We start from the raw sequence: 27,621 nt of genomic DNA on the forward strand, positions 1-27,621 counted from the left end.
TCTGGGATAAAACTTGCCACATAGGTTTCAGTGGACAGTTGTTTAGAAAAGGGTTTGAACTCCACAGGCTTCCTCGTATTGTACGACTGAAATTTCCAGCAGCCCTAGGCAAGATTGGTGATGGTGAGGTATGCTGTGAGTTACAGTCAAACAACATCTGGAGGGCCACACTATATTGGGATGATATATGATGCTTTAGTTACTGTCAGAGCTACAAAAGTTGGTCTTAACTGTACTTTTTCCTTTCTCTCCAGGGATTATCACCAATTGGAAAGAATACTGGGCTGCTTAATATCACCTTTAAGTATGACAGTAAGTTTTCTCTTTCATCATTATAATAATTTTCTTCATTACATGTCCTAATGCATTAATTAGAGGAAAATACAATGCATTAAACCAATACTTTATAAAAGATGAGCAACGATAATAAGAGGACTATTGATTTGACTGATTTCATTTATTTAGCAGTACATTCATTTACCCTTTTAACCAACCTGAATTTTCAAACAGGTTGCAAAAATACTAAAACATGTTGCTTTTTCAGCATTATATGCTTATCCAAATAAAATCAAACAAGACAGATAGTATTTAGTCATTGGTTGTTGATAGAGTTGCCATATTTTAGTTTTTCAAACTTTGATAATATAATTTGCATATTATACCAGTGTGTATAATGTGAAATACAATATATCATTCACATTTTTATATTATATAATTAAGTCACATTAATTAAGTTTTTCTTCCACTGTTTCATCCTTGATATATTTTATACAGTAAACTTTGATCTGAGAAAGCCAGCACTTGGAACAGGGAGAGTCAAGTTAAAATTCCTGCTTGTTTATCAATGGAGTGGCTGCTGTTGCTCCTCCTTCCACCTCCATTTGCCTGCTGACCCTGCCATATCCTGTTTTATTTCAATGGCAGCAATGGCAACAGTTCCTTCTCCTACTTGCCTGCTTGTGAGGCAGATGTTGCTGCTCCTTGCCATCACTGACTGCATAGAACTGGCAGGACCAGACTAGTATTTTTTTAAAGAACAGGGACGCAATGGGCAGAGGATGATGAAACAGGAACCATAGCGGCATCTGTTATGAGGGCCAGTGTGGTGTAGACGTTTGAATGTTGGACTCAGACTCTGGAGACCAAAGTTCGAATCCCAGCCCAGCTATGGAAACCCACTGGGTGACCTTGGGCAAGCCACACTCAGCCTCAAAGGATGGCCATAGCAAACCCCCTATGAACACATCTTGCCAAGAAAACCCCATGATAGGGTTACCTTAGCGTCACCATAAGTCGGAAATCACTTGAAGGCACACAACAACAACAGGTAGCACTTCTACTCACACATGAAACAGAGGGAGAGTTTGGGCCCCATGACTATCAGTGACTATCAGCTAGTTCAAATAAAACTTGTTAGCCGTTAAGGTGTAAAAAAGACTCTTTAGATATTTCTCCTGCAACAGATTAACGTGATTGTTAATGTGGAAAGTCTGGAAGTGAAAGTCTGAAAGATGTAAAAGAAGATATAGACACATGTGTTGTCTGTCTGTTTACATCTACATACTTTCTTTCCTCTCTGACTATCATATTTCCCTACAGTTGAAGCAAGTAATAATCCAGTGTGGCAGACATATGTTAACTCATTAACTCAACCCTCCCACAGTTCTCAAAATAAATCTCCCCTACTCTTCTACCCACCCTGTACCTGTTTTGTTTCCCAGCTGTAGGTTACATTGCACTAGGGAATGGCAAAGGATATAAATCTCCTGTGCATATTTACTTCAGTTAAAGTTAAAGGCAACCCCCCTCTAAATAAATCTTACCAAGAAAACCACATGATAAGGTTGCCTAAGATGGAAATTGCTTGAAGGCACACAGCAACAATATCAATTTTAATCTAGTAGGTCACATATCTGGGTAGAGTTCAGAAGGCTATGCCATATGCCCAACATAAGGAAATGTGGAATTAGTATTATTACTATTAATCCAATTTAATCTATTTCCCACCTTTCTCCCAAGATGAAATTGCCACTTCTAAAGGGACTTGATTGTTTCTTTATTATTTGAAACTTTCCAGAAATCTTAAGATATGCAGCAAGCATCTATCCTACCCTAGGAATCCCCCTCCCCTTTTTTTAAAAAAAGCTTTTCTCTTCTTTTCTCTCATCTCCTCTTCCATCTTGGATCACCCACTTCAGCTCTCAAAAGGATTGGGGGAAGTAAAATGGAACTTAGATTTTTCAGGAAACCCTGTAAAGATTGCTATGCTTGTTGCAACAAAAACAACAGAACTTATGGTCCTTGAATGGTAATAATTTTCTTATGATATTATAGCATTTTTTTCTGCTATATTTTATTGCTTTGCTTTGTGGCATTTTCTCCTTATTCATTCTTATAACCTGATTGTTGTTCTGTTTGCATTGTATAGAATCATAGAATCGTAGAGTTGGAAGAGACCACAAGGGCCATCCAGTTCAACCCCCTGCCATGCAGGAACTCTCAGTCAAAGCATTCCTGACAGATGGCCATCCCTCTGTTTAAAGACCTCCAAGTAATGAGACTACACTACACTCTGAGGGAATGTGTTCCACAGTCGAACAGCCCTTACTGTCAGGAAGTTCCTCCTAATGTTGAGGTGGAATCTCTTTTCCTGTATCTTGCATCCATTGCTCTGGGTCCTGTTCTCTGGAGCAGCAGGAAGCAAGCTTCCTCCCTCCTCAATGTGACATCCCTTCAAATATTTAAACAGGGCTATCATATCACCTCTCTTCTCCAGGCTAAACATCCCCAGCTCCCAGTCCTCATAGGGCATGGTTTCCAGTGACTAAAATGGTGAAGGGTCACTCTCCTTTGGACAGGCTCCAGTTTCTCAGTGTCCTTTTTGAATTGTGGTGCCCAGAACTGGACACAGTATTCCAGGTGAGGCCTGACCAAAGCAGAATATAGTGGCACTATTACTTCCCTTGATCTAGACACTATACTTCTGTTGATGCAGCCTAAAATTGCATTGGCCTTTTTAGCTGCCGCATCACACTGTTGACTCATGTTCAACTTGTGGTCTACTTGGACTCCTAGATCCCTTTCACATGTATCTCTTTAAGCCAGGTGTACCCCATCCTATATCTATGCATTTTGTTTTTCTGCCCTAAGTGCAATACCTTACATTTTTCTGTGTTGAGTATCATTTTGTTAGCTTTGGCCCAGCTTTCCAGTTTTAAACACAGTTCCAGTGTTAAAGCATCTCAAACTGGATTATTTCTTCAGTGTTTTGACACAAGAGTTGTTTTTTGTATCAAAAGACTTACAACTGTTTAGTTGTGCTACTAAAAGGACATTCCTGGACCCAGAATTGTTTTCACTCAGAATTCAAGCTTAATGACAGTGAATGCCTCAACTAAAGAGCCATAGATATGCACTTACCTAATCTTACTGATAGGAGCGAGATCTTATCTTTGCTGCTGAAAAATATTTTATTTTTTGACTGACTTTAAAAGTGCTGTAATAGTGAGTATAATTCTTTCATATACTCTTGAATGTGTCTTTAAGTTAAGGCAATAGTTAATAGTATTTAACCACTTTTGTTTTTCAGACTGCACTCCTTATTTGAATTCAGCTGGAAAGCATGTCATTGGTGATGTGCAAAACATCACCATTAGCCAGTATGCATGCTCTGATCAAGTTGCAGTGACAATATTGTGGACAACAAATCCCATTGGTAAGCAGAGGAAAATGAACTGCAATTGCATTCTTATTTAAGTAGTGGTCTGTTTGCAGTTTTGGTGTATGTGCACTCTCGCAAAAAGAACCGTGGTCACCTCCCAGCACAGCTCATAGTATCAAGCCCTTTTCTGGTCCCTCCAAATTAATTACTCTTACAGCTGAGGCTAGAAACTTAGTCCAACATGGACCACAATTGTTAATGCTAGGCTATAGCTGTGAAAGGAATTGTAGACAGTTAGTTTAAGAAGCAGATTGTTGAAAAAGGAGCTTTCTCCCCAGCATTTAAAGGCACCCCAAATTTTGAAAAGCTAACATTTTCTTTACAAGCATTAAATTTTCTGTAAAAAAGTCAAAGCAAAGTTGGTTTGAACTTGGTCCATTCTCTCTAGGTTAGATTGTGTGTGCCTCCCTCTGCTCATTACTGTGATCTAAGGTGTACTTGCCGGGAAGTAGTTAGTGAATTCAATAGGTTTTGGGTTTCGGTTGTTGTTGTTTTTAAACATCAATCTGAATTTATTTAAATTTTTTACACTAGCCCTCCAGATTTTGAAGTTGCCATTTCTAAAGATGAATGCATGATGCAAGTAAAGTGGGGGATTTAAAAATGTGTTTTAGTGTACAGGTATGTCCTAAGCACTGAGTGCCATAACAATTGTATCTGTCAGTATGAATTCATAGTGGGTTAAATCCATTGTTAAAGTCTACGTACTGTAGAGTTTGAAATGAATGGGACTTCTAGTCATAAGTAACTTAAGACCCATTGATTTTAACAGGCTTATTCTTGGTAAGAAAAGGTGCGCTCAGCAATGGTGTATTTAGAATCATACTGATTGTACTGGAGGTTGTTAGGTATTTATAAAGGGCTAAAGTACTGTTCTAGAAATGTATTTTAATAAACAACTAATAAATATGTTTGAATGAAATGTAAAAATGTCTAAATTAATTAATTAAATTGTAGCATACTGGATTATATTCAATAGTCTGTGGATCTGAATAGAAAATAATGAGCAGTTAGTCTGAAGGAATGTGCAAATGATACTCCATGCTTCCAAAAGTGTAGAGTTACTGAATTGCTAATCTGCAGCTGCAGGTTTGGCTGCATCCAATCTCCATGGGATACAAAGCTTGGTGTTTTCTCTTGTAATGATCAGAGGTTAATCCTTTTGAAAGCATCAAGAGAGAACTGTAGTTGAAGGATCTCAGGTAACGGGCAGCCTATTAACTCTTCTCTTTCATGGTCTGTATGTTAGCACAAACACTGCTTTTATTCCTCTAAATAATAAGAACACAGTGGGTGGCTTATTTGCCTTTCCTATTGCAAGATCATTTGGACCTGAGAAATAAGATACTTATGTAAATATACACACTAGGAAAACTGAATTCGAGCACAACAAAATGTACAGAGTGAAGCTTTTGCAGATAATGTTGGTTCAAGTAGTTTTGGAATATAGGAGAAGTCCCCATTCCTTTTTAATTGCGCCCAGACTATAGTTGGTGTACTTAAATTCTTTCATGGCCCTGTTATTCAGGATGGGATTTCTTTAAATCAATGGTACCTTCACCATAAATACCACAGAGAGCCAAATTAGAGACACAGCTGCATTTCTTTTGAAGCCCTAAGCTGGACACATACCTGTGCTGACCTAAGAGGTGAAACAGCAAATGCCCTCCCACCCAAGTCAAAGTGCATAATGCCCAAAACCAGCCCGGTTATTTTGGCACACATGGGAGAAATAACTATCCTTGGCAGAACAAGTCTCATTCTTGACAGAAAAAAACACTATAACTAACAATTTGGAACCCATTCTTTATACCCCAAATCTGCCTGAGGCATCTACCTCATTCTGCCTCATGTTAGGACCAGCCCAGACAAGATTCCATGCTGGCTAGTTATGCAGTATGCCTTTGTTTAAAAACATACCTTGATTCCTGTTATTTGTTGTAAGAGACAAAGTGTATCTGTTCTGTGTTCTTTGTTTGGACTGGTATGGCACCAAGGATGTACACTGACTGGCTGTCATAGCAGCACATTGCAGAACCTTCGTGCCATGGTTTGTCCATACATACATGACTGGCTGTTAGTAGCCCTATTCAAGCAGTGATTATACGGAGACACTCACCCCACTCTTAAATTCTTTCAATAATCTGCTAACAGCTGAATCTAGCAAATAAAGGGAGGTAGGAGATCCCCACAAACACCGTGTTTGGAAAGGGAGAGCCTCATCGGATTGTTGCACCAAATTTGTGTTACATTTGAAATGGGAAATGCCCAGTCCCCCACTCCGTCACCACATCACACCATCCTGGCAGTTTTCTTATGTCATAATATTAGAAACACTATCTGGTTTCTTCCCACTGATTTTTGATGTCTATCAGTCTGAAACTGCATTGTTCCATTCTGAAAGTGAATTAGACCAGTTTGAATTGATCCAAATTAGCCCAGATTGGCCTGATTCACTCTAGGATTCAGCCAGAATGGTTTTAAAACCTAGTCAGTGTCCAGATGCATTACTCTATGTTCCTTTTCATATGAACACCAATTATCAGGTGTTAAGGTGTAATGATACCGGAACATTTTGTTGTTGTTGTTGTTTAAATAAACGCAGGCATTGAATTTCTGAAGGGATTTCGAGTGATACTAGAAGAATTAAAATCAGAAGGAAGACAGTGTCAGCAGTTGGCTTTAAAAGACCCAAAGCAGCTCAATTCAAGTTATAAATGGACTGTAAGTATGTGTTTAAGGGAAGTATTCCTTGGGTCTAGGAAAATATCTTTGTTTTAATCCTCTGCCATCCCACTTTTCAATTACCATAGTTTCTGTCTCATCCCACTTTCTCCTTTTGTCTTCAGCTTACTTCACTTGTTGCAAATTGAGTTCAAAGAGCAGAAGTAGTTTCCCCTTAGTTAACTCAATGGAGGGGGGGGGGGGGGGAGGAGAGGAAGGGAATAAATAAACCTTCCCATTAGGCTCTGGCAGAAGCACACCACTGCAGCTTCTCCTAGCTTGCATATTCTTTCTCAAAGGTTTTGCAATCTTGACCACATTTTTTTAAATTTTATTTTTTATTTAGGTATTTATATCCCGCCCTTCAGCCCTAATGGCTATCAGGGCGGCTTACATTTATTATTATTTTTAACCAGACAGTTCCCTGCCTGCAGGCTTACAATCTAAAAGACACGACAAAAGGAGAAGGGAATGGGAGGGGGGAGAGGGATGAGGTTCAGCATTCTTCTCCCAATGAGGCTGGACCAAGCAGATGGACCGGAGGGAGGGCTCTGCTCTCTTCCAGGCAGGCCTGGGGAGCTAGCCTACCTCTCTCTCCCAGATGGTGGCTGAGGGAGGGCTGTCCTCTTCGAGGAGGCAGTTGGAGCTCACTTGCTCTCTCTCCCAGATAGTGGCTGAAGGGGGGCTGTCCTCTTCGAGGAAGGCAGTTGGAGCTCACCTGCCTCTCTCTCCCAGATAGTGGCTGGAAGGGAGGGCTGGTCCTCTTCGGAAGGCAGTTGGAGCTCACCTGCCTCTCTCTCCCAGATAGGGCTGAAGGGAGGGCTGGTCCTCTTCGAGGAAGGCAGTTTGGAGCTCACCTCCTCTCTCTCCCAGATAGTGGCTGAAGGGAGGGGCGTCCTCTTCGAGAGGCAGTTGAGCTCACCTGCCTCTCTCTCCCAGATAGTGGCTGAAGGAGGGCTGGTCCTCTTCGAGGAAGGCAGTTGGAGCTCACCTGCCTCTCTCTCTCCAGATAGTGGCTGAAGGGAGGGGCTGGTCCTCTCGAGGAAGGCAGTTGGAGCTCACTGCCTCTCTCTCCCTTCCAGATGTGGCTGAAGGGAGGGGCTGGTCCTCTTCGAGGAAGGCAGTTGGAGCTCACCTGCCTCTCTCTCCCAGATAGTGGCTGAAGGGAGGGGCTGTCCTCTTCGAGGAAGGCAGTTGGAGCTCACCTGCCTCTCTCTCCCCGATGTGGTGGGGGGGGCTGGTCCTCTTCGAGGAAGGCAGTTGGAGTCCCTGCCTCTCTCTCCCTCCAGATGTGGCTGAAGGGAGGGGCTGGTCCTCTTCGAGGAAGGCAGTTGGAGCTCTCCTGCCTCTCTCCTCCCAGATAGGTGGCTGAAGGGAGGGCTGGTCCTCTTCGAGGAAGGCAGTTGAGCTCACCTGCCTCTCTCTCCCAGATAGTGGCTGAAGGGAGGGGCTTGTCCTCTTCGAGGAAGGCAGTTGGAGCTCACCTGCCTCTCTCTCCCAGATAGTGGCTGAAGGGGGGGCTGGTCCTCTTCGAGGAAGGCAGTTGGAGTTCGCCTGCCTCTCTCTCCCCTTCCAGATGGTGGCTGAAGGGAGGGCTGGTTCTCTTCGAGGAAGCAGTTGGAGCTCTCCTGCCTCCTCCTCCCCTTCCAGATGGTGGCTGAAGGGAGGGCTGGTCCTCTCAGGAAGGCTTGGAGTTCGTCCTGCCTCTCTCTCCCCTTCCCAGATGGTGGCTGAAGGGAGGGCTGGTCCTCTTCGAGGAAGGCAGTTGGAGCTCACCTGCTCTTCTCTCCCAGATGGTGGCTGAAGGGAGGGCTGGTCCTCTTTGAGGAGGGCAGTTGGAGCTCAGCTGCCTCTCTCTCCCAGATGGGTGGCTGAAGGGATCAGCCGCTGTGTTCATCAAAATCTCCTGCTGTAGGCCCCATCTCTGTCCAGGATTTCAAGGCAGTAGCGGTCCCTGCCTCTCTCTCCCAGATGGTGGCTGAAGGGAGGCTGGTCCTCTTCGAGAAGGCAGTTGGAGCTCGCCTGCCTCTCTCTCCCAGATAGTGGCTGAAGGGATCAGCCGCTGTGTTCATCAAAAATCTCCTGCTGTGGCCCCATCTCTTGTCCAGGATTTCAAGGGCAGTAGCGGTCCTCTGCCTCTCTCTCCCAGATGGTGGTGAAGGAGGGCTGTCCTCTTCGAGGAAGGCAGTTGGAGCTCGCCTGCTCTCTTCTCCCAGATGGTGGCTGAAGGGATCAGCCGCTGTGTTCATCAAAATCTCCTGCTGTAGGCCCCACTCTTGTCCAGGGTTTCAAGGCAGTAGCGGCTCTCTGCCTCTCTCTCCCAGATGTGGTGCTGAAGGGGGGCTGGTTCTCTTCGAGGAAGGCAGTTGGAGCTCGCCTGCCTCTCTCTCCCCTTCCAGATGGTGGGTGAAGGGAGGCTGGTCCTCTTCGAGGAAGGCAGTTGGAGCTCACCTGCCTCTCTCTCCCAGATGGTGGCTGAAGGGATCAGCCGCTGTGTTCATCAAAAATCTCCTGCTGTAGGCCCCATCTCTTTCCAGGATTTCAAGGGCAGTAGCGGTCTCTCTCCCTCTCTCTCCCAGATGGTGGCTGAAGGGAGGGCTAGTCCTCTTCGAGGAAGGCAGTTGGAGCTCGCCTGCCTCTCTCTCCCCTTCAGATGGTGGCTGAAGGGAGGGCTGGTCCTTCGGAAGGCAGTTGGAGCTCCCTGCCTTCTCTCCCTTCCAGATGTGGCTGAAGGAGGGCTGGTTCTCTTCGAGGAGGCAGTTTGGAGTTCGCTGCCTCTCTCTCCTCTTCCAGATGGTGGCTGAAGGGGGGCTGGTCCTCTTCGAGGAAGGCATTGGAGCTCCTCCGCCTCTCTCTCCCAGATGGTGGCTGAAGGATCAGCCCTGTGTTCATCAAAAATCTCCTGCTGTAGGCCCCATTCTTCTTTCAGGTTTCAAGGGCAGTAGCGTCTCTCTGCCTCTCTCTCCCAGATGTGGCTGAAGGGAGGGCTGGTTCTCTTCGAGGAAGGCAGTTGGAGCTCGCCTGCCTCTCTCTCCCCTTCCAGATGGTGGCTGAAGGGAGGCTGGTCCTCTTCGAGGAGGCAGTTGGAGCTCACCTGCCTCTCTCCCCAGATGGTGGCTGAGGGATCAGCCGCTGTGTTCATCAAAAATCTCCTGCTGTAGGCCCCATCTCTTCTCTAGGATTTCAAGGGCAGTAGCGGTCTCTCTCCCTCTCTCTCCCAGATGTGGCTGAAGGGAGGGCTAGTCCTCTTCGAGGAAGGCAGTTGGAGCTCGCTGCCTCTCTCTCCCCTTTCAGACGGTGGCTGAAGGAGGGCTGTCCTCTTCGAGGAAGGCATTTGGAGCTCACCTGCCTCTCCTCTCCCAGATTGTGGCTGAAGGAGGGCTGGTTCTCTCGAGGAAGGCAGTTTGAGTTCGCCTGCCTCTCTCTCCCCTTCCAATGTGGCTGAAGGGAGGGCTGTTCTCTTCGAGGAAGGCAGTTGAGTTCGCCTGCCTCTCTCTCCTCTTCCAGATGGTGGCTGAAGGGATCACCGCTGTGTTCATCAAAATCCCTGCTGTAGGCCCCATCTCTTGTCCAGGGTTTCAAGGGCAGTAGCGGTCTCTCTGCCTCTCTCTCCCCAGATGGTGGCTGAAGGGGGGCTGGTTCTCTTCGAGGAAGGCAGTTGGAGCTCGCCTGCCTCTCTCTCCCTTCCAGATGGTGGCTGAAGGGAGGGCTGGTCCTCTCGAGGAAGGCAGTTGGAGCTCACCTGCCTCTCTCTCCCCAGATGGTGGCTGAAGGGAGGGCTGGTCCTCTTTGAGGAGGCAGTTGGAGCTCACCTGCCTCTCTCTCCAAGATGGTGGCTGAAGGGATCAGCCGCTGTGTTTCATCAAAAATCTCGCTGTAGGCCCCATCTCTTCTCCAGGATTTCAAGGGCAGTAGCGGTCTCTCTCCCTCCTCTCCCAGATGGTGGCTGAAGGGAGGCTAGTCCTCTTCGAGGAGGCAGTTGGAGCTCGCCTGCCTCTCTCTCCCCTTCCAGATGGTGGCTGAAGGGAGGGCTGGTCCTCTTCGAGGAAGGCAGTTGGAGCTCACCTGCCTCTCTCTCCCAGATTGTGGCTGAAGGGAGGCTGGTTCTCTTGTGGAAGGCAGTTTGAGTTCGCCTGCCTCTCTCTCCCCTTCCAGATGGTGGCTGAAGGGAGGGCTGGTCTCTTCGAGAGGCGTGGAGCTCACCTGCCTCTCCTCTCCAGATTGGTGGCTGAAGGGAGGCTGGTTCTTTGAGGAAGGCAGTTGGAGTCGCCTGCCTCTCTCCCCTTCAGATGGTGGCTGAAGGGAGGCTGGGTCCTCTTCGAGGAAGGCAGTTGAGTTCGCCTGCTCTCTCTCCTCTTCCAGATGGTGGCTGAAGGGATCAGCCGCTGTGTTTCATCAAACATCTCCTGCTGTAGCCCATCTCTTGTCCAGTGTTTCAAGGGCAGTAGCGGTCTCTCTGCCTCTCTCTCCCAGATGGTGGCTTGAAGGGAGGGCTTTCTCTTCGAGGAAGGCAGTTGGAGCTCGCCTGCCTCTCTCTCCCCTTCCAGATGGTGGCTGAAGGGAGGGCTGGTCCTCTTCGAGGAAGGCAGTGGAGCTCACCTGCCTCTCTCTCCCAGATGTGGCTGAAGGGAGGGTGTCCTCTTTGAGGAGGGCAGTTGGAGCTCACCTGCCTTCTCTCCCAGATGGTGGCTGAAGGGAGGATCAGCCGCTGTGTTATCAAAAATCTCCTGCTGTTACCCCATCTCTTGTCCAGGATTTCAAGGGCAGTAGCGGTCTCTCTCTGCTCTCTCTCCCAGATGTGGCTGAAGGGAGGGCTGGTCCTCTTCGAGGAAGGCAGTTGGAGTCGCCTGCCCTCTCTCCCTTCAGATGTGGCTGAAGGGGCTGGTCCTCTTGAGGAAGGCAGTTGGCTCACCTGCCTCTCTCTCCCAGATGGTGGCTGAAGGGATTCAGCCGCTGTGTTCATCACAATCTCCTAGCTGTAGACCCCATCTCTGTCCAGGATTTCAAGGCAGTAGCGTCTCTGCCTCTCTCCCGATGGTGCTGCAGGGAGGGCTGGTCTCTTCGGGAAGCGTGGAGCTCACCTGCCTCTCTCTCCCAGATGGTGGCTGAAGGGAGGGCTGGTCCTCTTCGAGGAAGGCAGTTGGAGCTCGCCTGCTCTCTCTCCCAGATAGTGGCTGAAGGGACAGCCGCTGTGTTCTAAAACCCGCGTGCCCCATCTCGTCAGGTTTCAAGGGCAGTTAGCGGTCTCTCTCCTCTCTCTCCCAGATGGTGGCTGAAGGAGGGCTGGTCCTCTTCGAGGAAGGCAGTTGGACTCGCCTGCCTCTCTTCCCCAGATGTGGCTGAAGGTAGGCTTGTTCTCATTTCTTTGCCCCATTGTAGGTTTCAGCCCGTGCGTCTCTTGCCTCTCTTCAGATGTGGCGGAAGGGAGGTGGTCTCTTCGTGGAAGGCAGTTGGAGCTCGCTGCCCTCTCTCCCCTTCCAGATGGTGGCTGAAGGGAGGTGGTCCTCTTCGAGGAAGCGTTGGAGCTCACCTGCCTCTCTCTCCCAGATGGTGGCTGAAGGAGGGCTGGGTCCTCTTTGAGGAGGGCCAGTTGGAGCTCACCTGCCTCTCTCTCCCAATGGGGCTGAAGGGATCAGCCCTGTGTTCATCAAAATCTCCTGTAGCCCCACTCTTTCCAGGTTTCAAGGCAGTAGCTTCTCCCTCTCTCTCCCAGATGGTGGCTGAAGGGAGGGCTAGTCCTCTTCGAGGAGGCAGTTGGAGCTCGCCTGCTCTCTCACCCTTCGTGGTGGCTGAAGGAGGGCTGGTTCCTCGGAAGGCAGTTGGAGCTCACCTGCCTCTCTCTCCCAGATTGTGCTGAAGGGAGGGCTGGTTCTCTTCGAGGAAGGCAGTTTGTAGTTCGCTGCCTCCTCTCTCCCCTTCCAGATGGTGCTGAAGGGAGGGCTGGTCCTCTTCGAGGAAGGCAGTTGGAGCTCGCCTGCCTCTCTCTCCCAGGGTGGCTGGGGTCCGCTGTGTTCATAAAAATCTCTGCTGTAGGCCATCTCTTGTCAGGGTTCAGGCGAGTAGCGGTCTCTCCTGCCTCTCTCTCCCAGATTGGCTGAAGGAGGGCTGGTTCTCTTCGAGGAAGGCGTTGGAGCTCGCCTGCCTCTCTCTCCCCTTCCGATGGTGGCTGAAGGGAGGGCTGGTCCTCTTCGAGGAAGGCAGTTGGAGCTCAACCTGCTTCTCTCTCCCAGATGGTGGCTGAAGGGATCAGCCGCGTGTTCATCAAAAATCCCTGCTTGTAGGCCCATCTCTTCTCTAGGATTTCAAGGGCAGTAGCGGTCTCTCTCTCCTCTCTCTCCCAGATGGTGGCTGAAGGGAGGGCTATTCCTCTCGAGGAAGGCATTGGGGCTCGCCTGCCTCTCTCTCCCCTTTCAGACGGTGGCTGAAGGGAGGGCTGGTCCTCTTCGAGGAAGGCATTTGGAGCTCACTGCCTCTCTCTCCCAGATTGTGACGAGGAGGGCTGGTCTCTTCGAGGAAGGCAGTTTTGGATTCGCCTGCCTCTCTCTCCCCTTCCAGATGGTGGCTGAAGGGAGGCTGGTTTCTCTTCGAGGAAGGCAGTTGGATTTCGCCTGCCTCTCTCTCCTCTTCCAGATGGTTGTTGGAGGGTCAGCCGCTGTGTTCATCAAAATCTCCTGCTGTAGGCCCCATCTCTTGTCCAGGGTTCAGGGCAGTAGCGGTCTCTCTGCCTCCTCTCCAGATGGTGGCTAAGGGAGGGCTGGTTCTCTTCGAGGAAGGCAGTTGGATCGCCTGCCTCTCTCTCCCTTCCAGTGGTGGCTGAAGGGAGGGCTGGTCCTCTTCGAGAAGGCGTTGGGCTCAACCTGCCTCTCTCTCCCAGATGGTGGCGTGAGGGAGGGCTGGTCCTTTTGAGGGGGCCGTTGGAGCTCACCTGCCTCTCTCTCCCGATGGTGGCTGAAGGGATCAGCCGCTGTGTTCATCAAAAAATCTCCTGCTGTACCCCATCTCTTGTCCAGGATTTCAAGGGCAGTAGCGGTCTCTTGCCTCTTCTCTCCAGATGGTGGCTGAAGGGAGGGCTGGTCCTCTTCGGAGGCAGTTGGAGCTCGCCTGCCTCTCTCTCCCCTTTCAGATGGTGGCTGAAGGGAGGGCTGGTCCTCTTGAGGAAGGCATTGGAGCTCACCTGCCTCTCTCTCCCAGATGGTGGCTTGAAGGGAGGGCTGGTCCTCTTCGAGGAAGCAGTTTGAGTTCGCCTGCCTCTCTCTCCTCTCCAGATGGTGGCTGAAAGGGATCAGCCGCTGTGTTCATCAAAATCTCTGTGTAGGCCCTCTCTTGTCCGGTTTCAAGGGCAGTAGCGGTCTCTCTGCCTCTCTCTCCCGATGGTGTGAAGGGAGGGCTGGTTCTCTTCGAGGAAGGCAGTTGGAGCTCGCCTGCCTCTTCTCCCTTCCAGATGGTGGCTGAGGGAGGCTGGTCCTCTTCGAGGAGGCAGTTGGAGCTCACCTGCCTCTCTCTTCCCAGTGTGGATGACGGGGAGGGCTGGTCCTCTTGAGGAGGGCAGTTGGAGCTCACCTGCCTCTCTCTCCCAGATGGTGCTGAAGGGATCAGCGCTTGTGTTCATCAAAATCTCCTGCTGTAACCTCATCTCTTGTCCAGGATTTCAAGGGCAGTAGCGGTCTCTCTGCCTCCTCCTCCCAGATGGTGGCTGAAGGGCGGGCTGGTCCTTTCGAGGAAGGCAGTTGGAGCTTATACACATTTATTATTTGTTCCTTTGGATCTTGAACTAATGTGAACTTTCCATGAGTTCTTTTTGGTTCCTGAAGAAACAAAGGCAAAACATACTGTTTTGACAAGTAGTTGAAGGGAGCGTTTCTCTGTGTCAAGAACGCACACAACAGTGTTTGTGTCTTTGGCACTTGATATCTGAATGCTCTGATAGAGAATGCCCATCTGGTAAAAGAAAGTATGTAAGCAGATGGTGCAGTGCTCATGTAGAGGGAAAAGGCTGTAGCAACCAAGGACAGGACTGATAGAAAATATAATGCATTTCGGAGACTACAGGACTGCTTCAGAAACTTCAAGTATGCTTTTTAGGTAAGGTTGGGGGGGAGGGCAAGTAAAAATGATTCAGTTCAGATTTGTTTCTTACTCAGGGTGGTTTCCATTATTATTTCTAGCAGAGCTAAGTATACTCTCCCCTCTTTGTAAACATTTGTGCCATCCCTTTGCCACAAAGAATAGCCATATGAAGTACCAGGAAGAAAAAGAATGACAACTTTGGCGGAGGGGGGGGGGGTTGCATGTGCATGCTTCTGTTTGGAAATTTAGAGAACAAGCAAGTCTAGAATTTAATCAGTTTCTTTTTTTCTTTTTCTTTTTTAACAAAGAATAATTCATGGGAGCCCATCTGGGAAATCCAGGATCTCCAACCCCCATGCCTTCTCTGTTTTCGTCAAACTATGCCCCACTCCAGCATCCTCCTTAAACCATTCACTAATTACAAAAGATGTAGAAGGCAGGCCCCTTCTGGCCCCATTGTAATTTACAATCCTGTAATCCTACAAATAGGAACTATGAATTTATGTTAGAAATATATATTGCACTGAAGTGATCATATAAGAAGGGAATAGAATAAAATTACTGATCAGCTTAAATTTCTCCAATTTCAGGGAGTGGAATCTCAACCTTTTCTAAATCTGAAATTTGAAACGGACTACTTTGTAAAGATTGTTCCTTTTCCATCCATTAAGAATGAAAGTAACTACCACCCTTTTTTCTTCAGAACTCGATGTAAGTAGCAAATGAAACTGCATGGTTCTATTTCTATTGTTGTTGTGTTTTTAAAAACAATACATCAGTGAATACTTTTAACTAATACGCTCAAAACACAGCCCCTAAGAGGTGGCCTCCAGCGGCCCCTTTCCTAGCCAATCGGGTCCATGGCAACCTCACGCCACAACCCCAATCTGGCCTTTCCAGGGCTCAAAAAGGAGCTGCAAAAAGCGGCTCTTTTTTGTGCCCTCAAAAGGGTAACATAGCTGTGGCAGCGTGGCTGGATGGTGCCCCTTCGGTGCTGCATGATGTGGACACAGCACCAGAGGCGTGCCATGACGCTGTGCACTGTCTGCAGCGGTGTGTGGCATTAAGGTGCCCTGGCGGATGGAGTCAGATGTGTGTCGTCAGGACTGTGCCCCCAGACTGGCCTTTCAGGCTGGTCTGTAAAGGCCCTAAAATGGATTCTGAGCCTTCTGGGACAAAATGAACATGAGTTTCACAATAGGTAATGCAAGATCTATTAGGATGGTGTTGATAATAAGCAGAACTTGTAAAAATTACTCTTTTGGAATTACAATTCCCAGAATCTTGCAGAAAGTGGTCGTACTGCTGAATGATTACACACAAAAAAACCCTGATTTAAAAAATTTGATACAACCCCCACCCGCCAAAAAAAAAACCTTTCCCCAGGCTGTTGTAAAAAAACATTAGAAGGGTAGGTCAGCTACTGCATCCACAAATACAAGGCACAAGAGCATGGTCTGAGTGATTTTGCCACCAGGTTGCCCATAGGCTTAAGTGTTAATTCAGTCCTGACACATAAAAATGCTTCTGAAAATCAAGGCCTGGCTCACGCAACCTATCAATTGCTACTTCTGCCTTGTTTAATTTGAATATATTGTTTGAGTAGGGGCCTATTTGTCTGGAAATTCTCCCTTGGCGATACATTCTTGGGTTGGGAGACTTGTACCTCTCTGCTCTTATATTCTCCTGTGGTGTGCAGAGGACACACTGGATTGGGCTTTTCCTTACACTCCCTCTGATAGGCAGGCTCTCCAACTCATTGAATTGAGCCTCTAGCCTCCTGCTGGTGGGAGGGTGAACTCCCCCTGTATCCACAGTTTAGTGTCTGCCTCCTCTGTCTCCTTCCTCAGTAGCTTCTCTTTAAGGAGTGAAATGATATGAAGCTATTAGGTATTAAAGGCATTTCTTCATTTGGTGAAGTAATATGACCTGTCAGTACAAAGATGTTTTTGTAATGAACAGGAGAGCAGTGAAAAGATGTTTATACCTCTGTTAGATTTATTTTTTTGTAATGCTTACTGTACTTTGTCATGTTGCAAGGACTATGCACTGGTAACAGTTAACAGTTCTGTAACAATCTCAAGGATTTACCCTGTATAATATGTTGAAGGGCTTCTAGGATGGTTGAATTTCTTGGCTGATGTAGGATCCACCCTGTGAAACCTTCTACAAAAAGAATATCAATTTTCTTCATTTCTGAACTGACACTTTAAAAAAAAATTGTCAGTGGGGATTTTAACCGTTTCTTTTTTGTGTACATTTTTCTTGCTAGCTTGTGAATTGCTGCTACAACCAGAAAACTTAGCCTGCAAACCTTGTAAGTGGAACTGTTTGCTTCACAATGTTTTTATTGTGATAGTAATCTGTACTTGGATTTCTAAAACAGTAATTAATCCGTGTCTAAACATTTATTTATTTTTTGATAGTTTGGAAGCCTAGAAACTTGAATGTTACGCAGCAAGGCTTTAATATGCAGATATCATTTGACCATGCACCTCATAATTTTGGATTCAAATACTATTATCTGCACTACAAGCTGAAAAGTGAAGGACACTTCAAACAAAAGACTTGCAGACAGGTTTGCTGAGCATGATTTACAATACTGTGTATATACATGATGTTGTTGTAATATGTTTGGTAGGCATTTTGGCATGCTAATGGAATGACAAATTTGTTGGCATCTTTAAAAATATGTTGGCAGAAGATTTTGGCAGCAGAGCTGTTCTGCCAGGATGGATAAAACAGAGCAGAATTATGGAGGGCATTAGCAAGGAACTGTTGTTGTTGTTGTTGTTGTTGTTGTTGTTGTTGTTGTTAATTAGATGGTTCCCTGCCCTCAGGCTTACAATCTAAAAAGACATGACACAAAAGGAGAAGAGAATGGTTGTGGGGAAGGGGATTAGGTCCAGCAGTTCTTCTCTCCCTCTTTCATCAGTGTATTATAGCAATGGATAGCCAACAAGGCCTAGTGGTTTGAGCCTTGGGCTAGGACTCTGGAGACCAGAGTTCGGATCCTGACTAGGCCATGTAGACCCACCGGACGATCTTGAGCAAGTCATATTCTCTCAGCCTCAGAGGATGACAGTGGCAAACCTCTGAAGAAACTTGCCAAGAAAACTTGCCAAGGGTTGCCATAAGTCAGAAATGACTTGAAGGCACACAGCAGCAACAACAACAACCATAACAATGGAATCCTATTTTCATCAATCCCTTGAAAGTGTAGTATTTAGTGCTATGCCTAAAGTGACAATATAGAACACCCTGTTGATCACAGCTTTGTTTATTAAAATCATATTTATTGTAGATAGATTTTTGTGATAGAAGTTGTAGTTTTATTGTTTGCAAGTATTACTGGGTTCTTTTCGATGACCTAGGACAATATGTCTACAGTAAGAGTGCTTTGAAGTTATGCAGCTTTCTATTGAATATTAAAGTAATGCTTTCATCACAGCCCATAAGACTTTGTGCAGTTCTCATTTCCTTGGGTGAAATGCTGATTGCTTTCCATCGTATGCATTCATTTTTGGAATCTGCTCCCTTGGGCTATTTGATATGCTTGGCTTTGGGCCAAAAGAGCTAGTCGCGAGTGGGGTAAGATTCTCCAGCATTGGCTATGGGAAAGAATGAGCCTTCTACATCTACAGTCACACTGGTCTTTGGATTAGAATGCTTAACTTTTTTTTATGATTACTGTGCTACATTTATAAGGCCAAGGGCTCTTAAGTCTTTGGTCCTAATAATCTTGTTGTGGGTTTGCGTTTATATTTACCAGATGAGTTTCAGATACTTGAGAAGTGGTATTTATTTGCAAACTGGTAGCCCTTTTAAAGTTGTTTAACTATGCTAATACTCAAAAGGCATATGAATGACATACTACAACGATTGCTCTCTTGTCTCCTTAGGAGAAAAATACAGACGTCACTAGCTGTGTTCTTCAGAATGTCTCACCAGGAGATTATATAATTGAGGTAATATAATTATTTTCAAGTTTCTGAACTTGGTATTGACAGAAATTTATTTTCTTGTCATATAAAAGGAGCAAGTATCTTTCATATGCCATGAAGTTGGGAGCACATTTAGAGAATGTTTTTATCTTTGCATGACTGCCGTGGTGAAAATGTTCTGTATAGGACCATCTGTAGTGAAATCAGGCACTTTTGATAACTCCATGTCGTGAACTGACTTTAAACCCTTAGTTTAGGTAGGGCCTGAGCAGATGGGCCAGGATAGCAAATGTTCACTTGGGTTAGTCCCTGGGATGGCACAGGGACAGGCAGGTGTTTGCACACACGTCACCTCACCAAGCTAGGACCAAGGACTGGCACACTGCTCCTTACCTTTTGGTAGGTGATCCAGCTGAGAAACCCCCCAGTTGCTGCATCTAACATGGAAACAGGGCAACTGACTGGAAAGGTAAGAAGCACAGGGGTGGGGTGGGGGGGCTGTCTGAACAGCTCGGTTTTGCTGCAGTTTCTTAGAAATTCCATGGAAAAGCAGGACTGTTTTACCCTGGGTTAAAGGCTCTTTACCCTGGAGTCAGACTGGATCCTCTGAATCCATGTCTGCACAAGCAGGATCACTGTGGTTTTGGTCTGCATAGTCTAAATTAGACAGTACAAGGCCAGGAGGGAGCAAGGCCATTTGGCCTGTGCTGACTACCACATAGTTGTCTATGTGTGAGGATTAATATTTTTAGATGGCTGGTATCTTGATTAGTTTTTAAGATTGGCAATAAGTATGGGTCAGCATGTTTGAATCTTTACTCATTTTAGAACATTTTTACTTTTTGCTAAGTTTCAGAACCCAGTTCATTAAAAAAATCAATGCATTTAACTTAAAGTTTGTATGTATAAAATATGTTTATGAGGTTATGATATTTTATTTTTGGATGAATTGATTTCAGTCATGACCGTTCAAAGCATGATATAATATCTAGCGAATCAAAATCACCTGAAATAAATCAATTACAAAATCATGTGAAATAAATCAATTACAGATTACAAAAGCCATGACTGAAATAATGAAGAGAACAATGAGTTTGCAAATTTTGAAAATTTGATCACTAAAATAGGATAAATAGCAATACGGTCAATTGGAATTTTTTTTAAATGTTTGCATTTTTAGTATCCGTGTTAAATAACTATTCACTGTCCTTTAAATTTCTACAAGTAGATCTCATTGTGCATGCTCCCACTGCTATTTTTATGCACTGAAATAGGGATTTTCCTGCCTTTTCATGTTTGATTGTAGGTAACTCAGTTTGTGTGAATGTGACAGAATGAGTAATTCAGTTTTCTAAGTAAAAATGAGAGCTGAGAAAAATTTGGAATTTTAATAATATTTATTTAAATAAAAGCTTAATTTTTTAAAAAAATCTGATTTTGATAGTATCACTTTTGACAACCAGCTCAACTAAAACAAGGGAATATTGTCTGATATTTATTCTTAGGTGATATCTAACCCTACTGAAATTAAACTATAAAACTTAAGCTGCAGGTGAGGAATTCATAGAGAGTGGGCTTATGGTCTGTCAATTATGGGAGGAGGTTTTTGGTGAAGCAAATTTCCAGTATTGTATCTTTTGGCAATCCTTGCGGGGAGTAAAGAGGCATTGTTGCACAAAACCCTACTCGCTGTCTTCTGGCTGGCAGCCCACATGGAAATTAAGGCTGCCTGGAAGAAGGATCAAAGGATTTCTACAGTGCAATGGAAAAACAGGTTATGGGAGTTAGCAGTAATAGAGAAACTTACATGGGCAAGATGCATGGGCAAAGCTATGACTATAACACAGATGCTTTCCATGACACTTGGTTTTACTTTGTTATTATTACATGAATTGTGATAGATTTACCTATGTGTTACTTGCCTTTCCACCTATACTGACCTCTGGAAAAATATTCTGAGCTGATGCTGTGACATCTATATAATGACTGTTGCTGTGAATAAATTATTAGATTTAAGGTCTGAAGCTGCTGCTCTTGTTAGTATTTATTAGGACTATTTTCCCAGTACTCCTTTTTACGTTATGAAGAAAAGTCAGTAACATTTAAAAATCTGATTAATATGTTTAATAATTCATGTTTTAAGAAATATTTTTATCCATGCTGTTTCCTTTCTTCTGGAGTTTCCAAGTATTCTTTCTGGTCTTTTCCAAGTCTGGAAAGATTTCTTTACCACTAAGTAAAGAACATTTGATTGTTCCTTATTTAGTGGATAACTTGCAGCTCATTCTTTAAACCAGTTGGGATGAGATTCAAAATGGGATTCAAGGCATTAGTAAACCAGTCCATACATTCTTACTTCTTTGTTGAAGCTGAGGGCCTAAATCCTATGGGATACAATCACTGATGGAACTGTTTCCATCAGGAAGAAGGGGACAATCTTTCCTGCTCACTGCATTATACATTTCCTTGAACACAAAACTTGCTGTGGAGGGTTAGGCGGCTGGATTTTGGGCAGGGCTGCAGGAGGCGAGGGGAATGGGGGAAAAACATCCAGGTCCCTGTAATTAATTCCTCTTGTCTTGAAAATATATATTGCAATACAACTTTAAAATAAGTGCATTCCTGTTTCTTTCTTTTTAAAAAAATAAGCTGGTTGATGACACCAACACAACAAGGAAAACAATGCATTATGCACTCAAACCAGGTATGTTTTATTGTTTGTCTGTTTGTTTACTTAGTAAGTAAAATAGGTTAGTTTATAATTTCTTTCTGAGGTTGCTTCTTAGGATTTCCTGAAATAGCCAAATTAGTGAAGAAAAAACATAGAAAAGCCCTAACCCTTTGCTGCTAAATGTTTTAAAGAACCAATCAAGGGGAAGAACAGGATGACTGCCCGACCACGGCCTGATCACTCCTTTTCCTTCTTATTGTTATTTCTGCCCTACATGAGAGAGAATCAGCATTGGCAAACAGTGCCAGGCTGTTTTGTGGTTGTGTGTGGTGGGGAAAGGGGTGGGAATTTTATGATCACTACATTGTGTGTTCAGACCAATAATTTTGGTAACTGATAGAAAGACATGTAGTTTTCAGCAAATCAAAGCAGGGGTTGTTTTTTGTTTTTTCCAGTCCTTTTAATACAGTGGGCCCTTGGTATCCGCTGGGGTTTAGTTCCAGGACTTGCTGTGGATATCAAAATCTGTGGCTGCTCAAGTCCCATTAAATACAATGGCATAGTAAAATGGTGTCCTTTATATAAAATGACAAAATCAAGGTTTGCTTTTTTAAACTGATATATAGTTTTCAAGCTGTGGATGGTTGAATCCTGGGATAAAATATCTGTGGATATGGAGGGTGACTGTATATGAATTATAGAGGAATGGGAGAATGCCCTTCTGTGTATGACTAGAAGTATTACAAAAGCCATTAAGTTTAGATTTATTTGGCTTGCATGTGGCAACAATGACAATAAAAGGCTAGATTGTTCTATTGCCTCTCTTTGAGCAGAGCTAATTCAGTGTCTCTTTGTTTCTTCCATTTCTCCTTTTCAAAGTGCACTCCCCATGGGCAGGGCCAATAAGAGCAATAGCCATTACTGTTCCCTTGGTTGTCATCTCAGCATTTGCAACACTTTTTACGGTGATGTGTCGCAAAAAGCAACAAGGTAGGTTTTTCTCTTCTCCGGAGGATGAATTTTGACATGCAGAAGAAACTGAATTGTTTAGAAGCTGGATTCTGTTGTCAGAGGTTCTTTCCTTTGACCATTCCTTGATAACTGAAATCTCTATACTAGCAAGAGACCAGTATAGATGGTCACTTGTCACACCTTGGGATTATAACATTTTCATGTGATAATCACATGAAATCAGACCCTGTAGAGGAGCACAGATTCATGATGTGTCTCATCTCCTGGGTAAGAATGGCTGTAGTTGTTCCAGTCCTTTCTAGACATATGACAAGTTCACTCCATTTGAACTCACAAATGGCTGGAGTTTGCTTGGGTTCAGATTGTGTGTGGTGCTAGAAATTTTCAGGATAGCATAATGCTTGAGGAAATAACCCCTTTTCGGACTACCAAAAAACCCCACAACCTGCTTTGACCATGGTGGTTAGAGTACTCCTTGGAGATGTAGTACAAAGAAATAACTTCCCAAATTTTTTAGTACTTCCAACATCACAAAGTCCTTTTTCAGGCTGTGCTTGGAAATCATTAAGCTCAAGTGCCTTCCATACTGATAGAAGTTTTCGAACATTTATGAGGAAACTCTCAGTCTGCACTGTATTGAGCAGTTTTTTCAGTAGATCAGGTTTCACTAGAAATGGTTTTTCAATAGATTAGGCATACAGAGATGCCAGTAATTCATACATTCTAAGTTTGCCTGAAGAAGAACAAATGTTCCCCTCCCAAAGTCAAGTACCCAAAGTTAGCAAATGCATGTTAGTACATTAAAATCCCACAAGGGCTCTCTCACTTCTTGTAATAATTTCAGCATACCTATTTCTCATGAATTTGAGTTGCATACGTGAAGGCTTTTATCTCTCCGACTTTAAGCAGCAACTTTGGCTACGTCAAATCCCCAGAGAGTATTTAAGTTATTTTTGGAAGGAAATCCAGGATATTTTTGGAATAAGGGAAGACTGCAGAGGGGAAAAAATGCCATACTAGTGTTTGTAGATAGTAAAATGCTTCATTTTCAATTTTTTTGTTTCAATTTAGAAAATATCTATTCCCATTTAGATGAGGAGAGTTCGGAGTCTTCAAACTACTCTTCAGCTCTCCACGTGGAAAGGCAACGACCCCGACCTAAAGTGTTCATCTGCTATTCCAATAAAGATTGCCAGAAGCACATTAATGTCATTCAATGCTTTGCCTACTTCCTTCAGGATTTCTGTGGTTGTGAGGTAAACTCATTTTACAGGTTGTCCAAGTGTGCATATAAGCAAGGAAATTTCAAACACAGACCTGTATTTGATTTTCAAAATGATAATCGAAAATCACCTTGCCGTTGAAGAAAATTGGTGGAACAAATAATTGTGGAACATTAAAAAATAATTTTTTTTGTTCATTTATATAAGTAACTGGAATCTCCATAATGTTTCTTCACAAACTTGTTTTTGGTCCATCCACTTAGAAAAAAAAAAGAAATTAGGTGAAAATCTGTGTTTTAAATAGCTAAACCTGACAAAGTCAAGAAGAGGAAAAAAAGTATTAGCCTGCAGGATTTATTTAGAGTCTTTGTACAGGACTAATCCTGTCTCTGTGAGGTTTTAAATTAATTGGTATTTGTATGAATTTAAATGTTATTTTTTCAGGGAGAGGGGAGGGGGTTGTTTGTAGTTCAGCACAAAGAAATCAACACAGCAAGTCTGACCTCTAGTGGTAAAAAAACTTGATAAATGTTGTGTGTCTTCAAGTAATTTCAGACTTATAGTGACCCTGACGCAAACCTATCACAGGGTTTTCTTGGCAATATTTGTTCATAGGGGCTTTGCCCAGGAGGCTGAGAGAATATGACTTGTTGAGGGCAACCCAGTGGGTTTCCATGGCCAAGTGGGGATCTAAACCCTGGTCTTCAGACTCTTAGTCAACACTCAAACCACTACACTACACTCACTCATTTGGTAAAAATACTTGCCTATTATTTTCTACTTTAGCTACTTTTCAGACAATGTCTGGAATATTTAATTATTGCAAATTGATGCTAAGATCTTTCTATGCTGACCATCAAATCCAGATCTTGAAAAAGTTACTTTTTGGATTACAGCTTCCAGGATCTTACTGCCAGCATGACCTTTGACTTAATCATGGGAGTTGTAGTCTAAAAAGTAAGTTTTCTATGCTCTGATCAGATCCATTTGTAGAAGGCTTCTGTGGAATTTGTACTTCAGTACCGAAGGCAGTACTGTTCAGCCATCCTGGGCAAAGAAGTGAATTATTATTATTATTATTATTAACCTTTATTTATGAAGCGCTGAATGATACATCCTTAATAACATGGAGCTCTGTGCGTGCAGCAGAGTTTACAACCATTGCCATTTAATGGTTAAAGTAGAGTAAGGCACCTTTCAGAGGTCTGACCTTGACACATGTCCCATCCCCCATGCCCCCCCAAAAAAGCCTGGGAAGTCACTTTTGGTTTTGAAAAAAGTACCCCTGGGCTTGTGGGGGCATAATGATATTCCCTTCTACATCCTCTAATGGACATGAGGCCATTGGGACATGTACCTCACTAGGGGCCCTGGAGGACTGTATGGGCTCCTTGGGCTGACACTTGGGTTAAAATGTCTGACTGGGACACTCAGGTTCAAGTCCCTGCTTAGTGAAGAAATTCACTGACTTTGGGTCAATCATTTTTATGCAGGCTGGCCTACCTCTCAGGATTGTTAGGAGGATAAAGATGGGAGGGAAAGCTTTTTGGGGGAAAACTGGCTATAAATGTCACAAATAGATGATGATTATGATGGTGATTATTTTTGGATCAGGCTGCTACAGTTTTAGTAACATGCATGTCCCTAAGTTTCTGGAGGTTTATAATATAACCTCAGAGCAACTAATCCAGCATTGCAGTGTACTATTAATCTGGATCAACCCCTCCTTCAACAAGCCTCTGAATTGTAAATCTGAACTGATTATGCAGGTGTTCTCTCAAGAATGAATGCTAAGAGTGACTGTTGTCATTTTAGCTGGTTCATTGATTTCCCTTATCTTTAAAAGCCTGACAGCCCAGTATAAAATGTTGTTACCACTTAATCCAGATGCAAAAGCTCCATCATCATCAATCATCATCATCATTTTTTCTGTCCCACCTTTTCCCTAAAGCAGTATCAAACTAGTTTACATATGAAAATAATTACAATATAATTGAAAACATACAAAAAGTTAACATTAGAATAGAATTAAACTATTAACCATGTTAAAACAATTTAAAACATACATTTTCAAAAAATCTAACCAAGGCCAAGGGGAAAGAGGATCAGACAGCAAGAGCAAGAGGTATCCTTCAATGCATGAAAATCCTTTCTTTAGAATAGGAGGAATGAGAGGTGGATACAAATATAATTGAGCTGTTCACTTATATATTTCTATGTGTTTTATAAACCAATCTGGAGATATTACTGAAGGTGAACTTTTCTAACAGATCTTTGCTGAGATTACCTCTAAGATTATATGAACATACTGGCTATTGATTATATTTTAATTGTTATTCTTACTTTGTATTTTAACTTGGTTTTCTCCTCTATTTAATATTATTCTGACCTTCCTTGTCCCATTTTGCAGAGAAAGGTGGGATATAAATTGAATGTAAATTAAATTAACAATTAATGGAAATTTTATCCAGATTCAATCATGTAATTAGTGTAATTATATAATATTGCCATGGAGAGTAAGTAGGTGTTTGATAAAATGTACCAAACACTTTATCTTATCATTTGTGGGAAACCAGGTGCACATTTTTCATCATATATTAATAGAGTGGCAAAAACACCTCAGAGTATTCCTTGCCTAAGCAAGCACAATTGCACACGTGCGCACGCGCGCACACACACTCACACACACACACTTTTAGGCAAATATTGTGTGAATTCACGTATCACAGATGTTTACATGTTATAATGTTATGCCACCCATGCGGGGCTGTGACCTCAGCACATTTCCCCATCCACCTGACAATTATCATATATGGGCTACCTTTATGTATGAACCACCACCAATTCTTTCTTCCACCAATTAATGCTGCGCTGCTTGGAAAAAACAGCAGCAACAAAGCACTAACCATTGATAGACAAACCTATAGTGAATTGCCTATTCATGGACACAGAAACACTTCTTAATGAGAGTAATGTAAGATATGTTGGTTGTGGAGAGGCACTCAGGCCATTTTATAATGTTTTCAACCTCTTTTTTTAAAAAGGTGTTCTTAGATTTATGGGAAGACCTGAGGATTTGTAAAGAAGGGCAAAAAGAGTGGCTTCATCGAAAAATCAGTGAATCCCAGTATGTCATCATTGTGTGTTCCAAAGGAATGAAATACTTTGTGGAGAAAAAGAACTGGAAACCTAAGGGATCCAAGGAAAAGGATGCTGGGAAAGGAGAACTCTTTATGCTTGCTGTAGCTATGATAGCAGAGAAGCTGCGTCACATGAAACAGAACCCCCATGACTTCTGCAAGTTCATTGCAGTCTACTTTGATTATTCCTGTGAGAGTGACATTCCTGGTATTCTGGATTTATCTACAAAATACAAGCTCATGGATAACCTGCCTCAACTTTACTCTCATTTACAGTCCAGAGATCTTAGCCTTCATGATTCAGAGTTGTATCCTGTGCACATCAGCAAAAGGAATTATTTCAGGAGTAAATCTGGACGGTCCCTTTATGTAGCCATTTGCAGCATGCACCAGTACATTGACCAGGAGCCTGACTGGTTTGAAAAGCAATTTGTTGACTTTTTCCCAGCTCCTTTACAGTACCAAGAGCCCATGATGGAAAAATTTGACTCTGGACTAGTGCTAAATGATTTAGTCAATAAACAAGTGACTGATGGGGATTTCTACCTAAAAGCTGATGCAAATATTATTCTGACTTTAAATTCAGACTCACATTGTATAGTGCAGCATTTGGATCTTGGAGAGGATAGAGAATCTCAGGACATTCATAATGGTAGTTCGATTCTTCCACCTTTGCTGCATGTTGTAAAAGCTGCCAATCTCCCCGATATGCCCCGGGATTCTGGAATTTATGATTCTTCGGTTCCTTCATCTGAATTATCATTACCTTTAATGGAAGGGCTCTTAGCAGACCAAATTGAAACCTCTTCCATTACAGAGAGTGTCTCCTCTTCATCAGGACTGGGTAAGACTGAGCAATGAAGAAAGATGTAAACCTAGGAATTCCACTGAAAAACAAAACTTTAACTACCTTTCTTAGACCTAAATGATCAGAACTATTACCATCTCCTATTGTTGAATTGTATGCTTTGTACTGGTAATGCTTGAACAACGACAGATTTATATAAGGTCATCTACACCACTATCTGATCCCACTCATGAGGTTTTGTCACTGAGACCTTATCAAAGCAGTATATATTTCAGCCAGGACCAGCAAAAATTGTGCTGCTCTTCTACCATAGTGCATATCAGGCTCTGTTTGGAACAGTGTTTATGTCAG

At 43.9% G+C, this 27,621-nt stretch overlaps 1 protein-coding gene across 1 annotated transcript in view; it reads left to right on the forward strand.

Moving 5' to 3' along the window:
• Positions 1–230: 230 nt before the first annotated feature.
• Positions 231–27,621, forward strand: part of IL17RD (interleukin 17 receptor D) — a gene marked incomplete at its 5' end in the record, with an annotated part of 33,873 nt that continues 6,482 nt past the window's right edge. The window contains 11 exons of the mRNA XM_042447465.1: positions 231–312; positions 3,590–3,715; positions 6,327–6,445; positions 15,103–15,223; positions 16,785–16,829; positions 16,939–17,090; positions 18,415–18,480; positions 21,106–21,160; positions 22,007–22,117; positions 23,171–23,355; positions 26,367–27,306. Coding sequence (XP_042303399.1) covers positions 231–312; positions 3,590–3,715; positions 6,327–6,445; positions 15,103–15,223; positions 16,785–16,829; positions 16,939–17,090; positions 18,415–18,480; positions 21,106–21,160; positions 22,007–22,117; positions 23,171–23,355; positions 26,367–27,306 — 2,002 coding nt within the window. The remainder of the gene's footprint in view (positions 313–3,589; positions 3,716–6,326; positions 6,446–15,102; positions 15,224–16,784; positions 16,830–16,938; positions 17,091–18,414; positions 18,481–21,105; positions 21,161–22,006; positions 22,118–23,170; positions 23,356–26,366; positions 27,307–27,621) is intronic.

This window comes from Sceloporus undulatus, chromosome 2 (genome assembly GCF_019175285.1).
Source record: "Sceloporus undulatus isolate JIND9_A2432 ecotype Alabama chromosome 2, SceUnd_v1.1, whole genome shotgun sequence".
NCBI classification, from domain to species: Eukaryota; Metazoa; Chordata; class Lepidosauria; order Squamata; family Phrynosomatidae; genus Sceloporus; species Sceloporus undulatus.